General features: G+C 33.7%; 2 protein-coding genes across 3 annotated transcripts; one reads left to right on the forward strand and one right to left on the reverse strand.

Annotated features, from left to right (window-relative positions):
* Positions 376 to 2671, forward strand: LOC107623925 (heat stress transcription factor A-4c). 2 transcript variants are annotated; one of them, XM_016326327.2, is made up of 3 exons: positions 376 to 669; positions 857 to 1160; positions 1282 to 2671. In XM_016326327.2, the coding sequence occupies exons 2-3, from the start codon at positions 945 to 947 to the stop codon at positions 2257 to 2259; spliced, it is 1194 nt and encodes a 397-aa protein (XP_016181813.1). In that variant the 5' UTR covers positions 376 to 669; positions 857 to 944; the 3' UTR covers positions 2260 to 2671. The 2 variants fall into 2 exon arrangements, with proteins under 2 accessions (XP_016181813.1, XP_016181814.1); XM_016326328.2 differs by having other exon boundaries at positions 912 to 1160.
* Positions 4374 to 5612, reverse strand: LOC107619929 (transcription repressor OFP5-like). Its single transcript, XM_016322159.1, has one exon. The coding sequence runs from the start codon at positions 5610 to 5612 to the stop codon at positions 4374 to 4376; it is 1239 nt and encodes a 412-aa protein (XP_016177645.1).

Genomic DNA, 6020 nt, shown 5'->3' on the forward strand with positions numbered 1-6020 from the left:
ATTTCCAAATTCCAATTCCAACTAAATCAACCACAATAAATATGTCGTACCAAAAGGAAAAATAAAGTGAAAAATAAGAAAAAAAAATTAAATTTCCTTTTTGCTAATATGAATCCCAATTTAACATGAAATAAATTATTTTATTTTTTCTACAATTTTCTTTCTTTCTTTTAAAACGGTAATTGAGTTATTTTTAAAATTATGTTATGCAGTTTTAAAGTTAATTATTAAATTAACTATCTCTGTAAAATAAATATTATCTTTATTATTTAAGTAAGGTTTCAATATTTTATTTTCAATGGACATTATATCCCCAATTATTGTTTCTTGAACAGCAAGCTTATTTTATTTCTAAAAAGTTCTACAAATGACAAATAATTCCACCGTTGACACTATTGGTTAAAAAAAAAGGGGTCGGAATCCTTTTAGATTTTTAGCTAAACTCTGTGATAAACATGAAGAGTGCATTTTTGGATTGAAGAACGTTAAGCTGACAAAAAGTTTTTCTCTTTTCTTTTTTAAATATATTTAAAATTTTTTCCCTGTAACTATGGGTGGGTTTTGCTTATACCCACTTTCAGCTTTGGTGTGTTTGAGCATTTGAATCTGTAAAAGGTTTCACCTTTTCACCTTTTGGGTTGTAATTCATCGCCAGCTGGTACAGTGCAGGTAAGCGTATGAGCTTTATTTGCTTGAAGAAAGCGATTATTGAATTGAATTGCGAAAAACTGAATCCTCTGTTTGGTTGTGATTCATTGACATTTATTAGGATTTCATACAACCTAGCTAGAAACAAAAGGGGGGAGGGAAAAAAAAGGATTTTTTTTTTAATTATTAATTCTTGTGTGTGTGTTAGATTCGAGAATTGTGAATTGAGGAAGAGGGTGTTTGAGGATTCGGTTGTTTTTTAGATTTGCGTAACTGGGGCTTGGTGCTTGGGCCTGATGGATGAAGTTCAGGGAAGTTCAAGTTCCTTACCTCCATTTCTCACAAAGACATATGAGATGGTGGATGATCCTTCCACCAATTCCATTGTTTCATGGAGTGACAGCAGCAGGAGTTTTGTTGTTTGGAATCCACCAGAGTTTGCAAGGGTCTTGTTACCAAAATTCTTTAAGCACAATAACTTCTCAAGCTTTATCAGACAGCTCAACACTTATGTAAGAAAAATTCAATCCTCTAGTCTAGTTCAATTGGATTTGATAAGTAGATTTTGTATCGTTGTTGTTCCTCATTCTTATATTGATTGCTTGAACTGTATTATGGCTTCTGTATGATCAGGGCTTTAAGAAGATTGACCCTGAACAATGGGAATTTTCCAATGATGATTTTGTAAGAGGTCAACCAAATCTTATGAAGAATATTCATAGGCGCAAACCGGTTCATAGCCATTCTTTGCAGACTCTACATGGACAAGTGGCTATTCCGCTAACCGAGTCAGAACGGAAGAGTCTGAAAGATGACATTGAAAAGCTTAAGCATGATAAACAAGAACAGATTCTGGAGTTACAGAGACAAGAACAAGAGTGGGAAATTTTCAAGTTAAAAATAGATTGCACAAAGGAGCGTTTGGAAACAATGGAAAAGAGGCAACAGAATATGATTTCTTCTATTTCTCAAGTGCTGCATAAACCTGGGGCTGCATTAAATCTGTTGACACTGACAGAAAACATGGAAAGAAAACGAAGGTTGCCAAAAGGCAGCAGTCACTTTACTGATGAAGCTAGCATTGAAGATCCTATGGAAATATCCCAAGTGTTACCTAGTGAAAATGCAGAGAGTAGTGGCTTCGTCACATCATGCATAGAACGAATGAATCAGCTCGAGTCAACCCTGGTATTTTGGGAATATATTGCACAAGATGTGAATGAAACCATTGTTCAAAGTCATTCAAACTTGGATGTTGATGAATCCACAAGTTGTCCAGATAGTCCAGCGGTATCTAGTGTGCAACTCGATGATGAAGTTCAGCCTAAGTCATCCGGGATAGACATGAATTCTGAGCCAGCTTTACCTTCTGATACTGTTGCATTGAAGGAACAACCTGTTGGAACTACCCCTGCAGCTACTGGTGTTAACGACAAATTCTGGGAACAATTCTTGACAGAGAATCCTGGTTCAACAGAACTGCAAGAGGCACAATCAGAAAGAATGGATTTGGACAACAAAAAGAATGAAGGAAAGCCTAGTGCACATGGCAAATTTTGGTGGAACATGAGGAATGTAAATAATCTTCCAGAACAGATGGGTCATTCTTAGTTAAGCTGATAAAACATTGTGGAAATTGATCGTTCTTTCTATCTTGTGATGCTGTTGCCCCCAGAATTAGATGTAATAATTGTAGGTAAGCATGATACAATCTGCTATAGATACATGTTCAATATCTTAGGTTGGATGTTTTGTCCATTGTAGAACTTAGTAAATTATTATTTTACTGCTTGCCATTCTCTTCAATTTCTACTATGCCAAACCAGTACCAAAGCGTGATTTGCATCCCTAAGTGTTGTTATTTTTTCCCCCACCCTTTTTGACCCATAATTTATGTGCTGCAGAGAGATACTTAATATCAAGTGTGAATATTTGTTTTCGATCTAGGATTTCAGATGCCTCACAGGGATAGGTCCTGGAATTGATAATTGAAACTGATCTATAATGGCATTTGTATAATGCACATTTGATGGACTTGACTCTAAATTATGATTCCCCTCTGAAGTCAGTATTTTTTTTTTTTAATAGTTTGGATGCCTGCACTGAATTGTTTGCTAATAAGAGAAAGAATTGTTGAATAATAATAATGAATTTATTGAGACTTGAAGGTGTTACATTCAAAATAGGATTTGTTCATATTGGGAAATACAAGATATTATATTATATGTTGTTAAATTGCAATCAAACTGTAGTGCTGTGACATTACAGAAAGCTATATGTAAGGCAAGGCAACCACAGATGAGTACAGGATGCAAGACATGGCATGTTCTACCATGATGTGAAATCACTTTCTAGTTTCTAGTTTTATTACATTTCTTCTGCTTGGGTTATTAAAATATGTTGGAATGTCTTAGAAGATGCTGTGGAAACTGGGAACTTGCTTGCATGCATTGAAACTGTTTGGATGCAACCTGATTCTGCATTTTACATTTTTACAGTCTCTTTTCTGTTCACAAACAGTCATTTTAACAGATTTGTCTCTGCTTTTTCTTTGATTTTTTTATGTAACGTGAGATAGTAAGAGATTAACCACCTATAGATCAGTAACTAAGTAGGATTTACCAATCTATCATACAATAGAATTTACTAATCCAATGGTAGTTAAATAATTTCAGTCTTTATTGACTACACTATTATGAGCATATATGCCTTTGACTATTCTAAGTGGCTACTATTGAACTTGGGGTCAAATGGAATCTGAGATAATTCTTTGACCAAGTATCTGCAGAAAGAAAGATTGAAAGATTGAGGATGTGATCTTATAAAAATATTGCAAAATAGAAGAACTTTTTCTTTTCTTGGTATAAGGGAAGAATTTTTTATTTTTTTTTATTTTATTATTTCTCTTTTAATTTGATTTGATTTGATTTGGCGGGTGTTGTAACTTGTAAGTAAATGAGAAAATCAAAGCAATTTTCGTTTGTAAAACTTGGTTCTCAACCAACATATCCCATGGTTAATTTTCTCTTAATTGTCAAATTAAATAATAGATGTTAGTGAGTGATGACCCGTCAAAGACACAAGACCTTGGACTCTGACCATGGTGGTGTCATTATAAGTGATAAATCTCGTGACTTTGGTTCTTTATTGGTCCCAAAAGGCAAATAATGCATTCTACAATTAGATTGATTAATTATAACATAATAATTTTGTATTATTTATCTGTGGATATCATCTTAAACAAACTCTGAAAATAAGGTAAATGAAAATAATATATGCTATATTTTATAAGAAAGCTATACCATGTGCCTATCTAACTTTTTCCCTATTTTTGCTTCCACCTCATGCAAAGTATTACTGTGACAAGAAAAATCACATTATTATTACACATGATCACGGAGTTAGTTCTGCTCATTATATCAATATTAAATATGTATTTGTCAAAGGTGTAACTCAAAATATTAAGCTGCTGAGCAGAAGCCAGCTTGCACTACTTTGCAGCATGATTCAGGTGATCCAATGGCACCATTTGAGTCCCAATAAGAGAATGCAATTTAATTGCTTCTGATATCTATTATCATATATTATTCTTCATAAGATCATTCTACACTTTGTTATTACATAATAATATTATTGTTATCAAGTAAAACCAAAGCATGATAACACAATATATAACAAGGACTTACTCTCTTTTAAATACAAGAATACATGCTTAATGTAATTAATTAAGCACCATAGCTCATTTGAAACCAAACTTGCCTGAAAACTTGAATGATGAGATCATGATACTCATCAGCATTCAATGTCAGATAACATGCCAGAAGCTCTTCCATTTCTTCTGGGTTTCTAATCTGCTTCTCAATGATCATCTCAATCATAGAGTCTCTGAAATCTTTTCTTGGATCCAATGAACATTTTATAACAGCAAATCTATCTTCTGACCCTTTTGTGAGTAGTGCTTCCTGCACAATAATCTCCTCTCTTTCTTTCTTCATCTTCAGTCTTGCTTTCTTCATGTCTTCTATAGCCTTTATTCTGCAAACTTGATCAATCTTGGGAGAAGACATCCTTGGAGAATGTATTCTGATTCTGGGGCTATGCTTTGATTTCCTCCTCTGATGAATAATTTCTCTGCTGCTGTTTCCATCAACTACTGTTTGTTGCTTCTTTTTCTTGGTCTTCACCTTCAAGTTCAAGTTCGAGTTCAACTCCTCATCAGTAGGATTCATCATCAGTTTCTTCTCCAAAATATCATTATTCTTCTTACTTCTAACAGAATTCGAACTCTTGGAATCAGATGAAGATGGGAGTGAATAATGTATCCTTGGTGTGCATATTGTTCTTGGTGAATCCAACTGCATCTCCACATCTTTGATCTCTTGTACTAATTTTCTTGATTCTCTTCCTCTTTCTTTTTCTAAGTTGAAGAGTTGCTCTTGCAAAACCTTTTGAGCTTTCCTCTCAAATCTCCTCCTTAGGTTTTCATATTCCTTGTCATCTCTAGTGTACTCTTGCATCTCCATTTCAACCTTCCTATCATCCACAAATTTTCTTTCTTCCTTTTGAATAATACCACTCTCCTTTTTCTCCTTCTTCAACTTGTTCTTGTTGTTGTTGATGAGAGCACCTTCTCTTGCTGTGTGCTTCATAGCACTACTGTTTCTTCTAGCAGCAGCAGGGAAACTTGAAGAAGAGTCAATAAAATTATCTTCATCGTGAAATAAAGAAGAAGAAGCATCATCAGCAACAGTAGAAGAAGCAGTAGTAACAGCATCAGAAGTATTATTCTGGTATGGTGGCTTCTGCTTCTTGATGTTTGCATGATGAGTAGTAGTAGTTGGCTCGGATGATGAGTTGATTCTCATGTGCTTTAACTTAGAGAACCAAGAAAAAGAAGAAGCATGGTGATGAGAAGACACAGAAGGAGAAGAAGAACCAGCTTTTCTTCCTCCCCACTTCATCATCATTATCTTGCTTTAGGGTTTTTGCAAAGAAGATGGTAGACAAAGATACAAAGAACATAGAGCAGAAAGCTGTAACAATAATAAGGAGAAGACGGTTATGAAGAACGTGGCTTTCTTACTGTTTAATATTAATTCCACTGTCAAAAATCACTTTACCTGAAATTGATAATTGAGACTTATTAAATAATAATTTAATCAAATCTATTAAATCATTTAAATTTTCACTAGTTTTACTGTAAAAATTTTATAATTATCTTTATATCAGGTTAATAATTAAATATGCCAATGAGTAATAGCTCAAATGGCATAATCTCTCCATACTCAATTAAGAGGTTGTGGGTTCGAGTATTCTATCTTTGGTAAAAAAAAAAAATTAAATATATTTAATAAATTTTAATTACTAATTTT

Source organism: Arachis ipaensis, chromosome B10 (genome assembly GCF_000816755.2).
Source record: "Arachis ipaensis cultivar K30076 chromosome B10, Araip1.1, whole genome shotgun sequence".
NCBI classification, from domain to species: domain Eukaryota; kingdom Viridiplantae; phylum Streptophyta; class Magnoliopsida; order Fabales; family Fabaceae; genus Arachis; species Arachis ipaensis.

Excerpts from the sequence above, each read along its gene's own strand:
- LOC107623925 (XM_016326327.2), top strand. The coding sequence starts at position 945 with ATGGATGAAGTTCAGGGAAGTTCAAGTTCCTTACCTCCATTTCTCACA. Across the intron at positions 1,161-1,281 it reads TCAGACAGCTCAACACTTAT|GGCTTTAAGAAGATTGACCC; the intron begins GTAAGAAAAATT and ends CTGTATGATCAG.
- LOC107619929 (XM_016322159.1), bottom strand. The coding sequence starts at position 5,612 with ATGATGAAGTGGGGAGGAAGAAAAGCTGGTTCTTCTTCTCCTTCTGTG.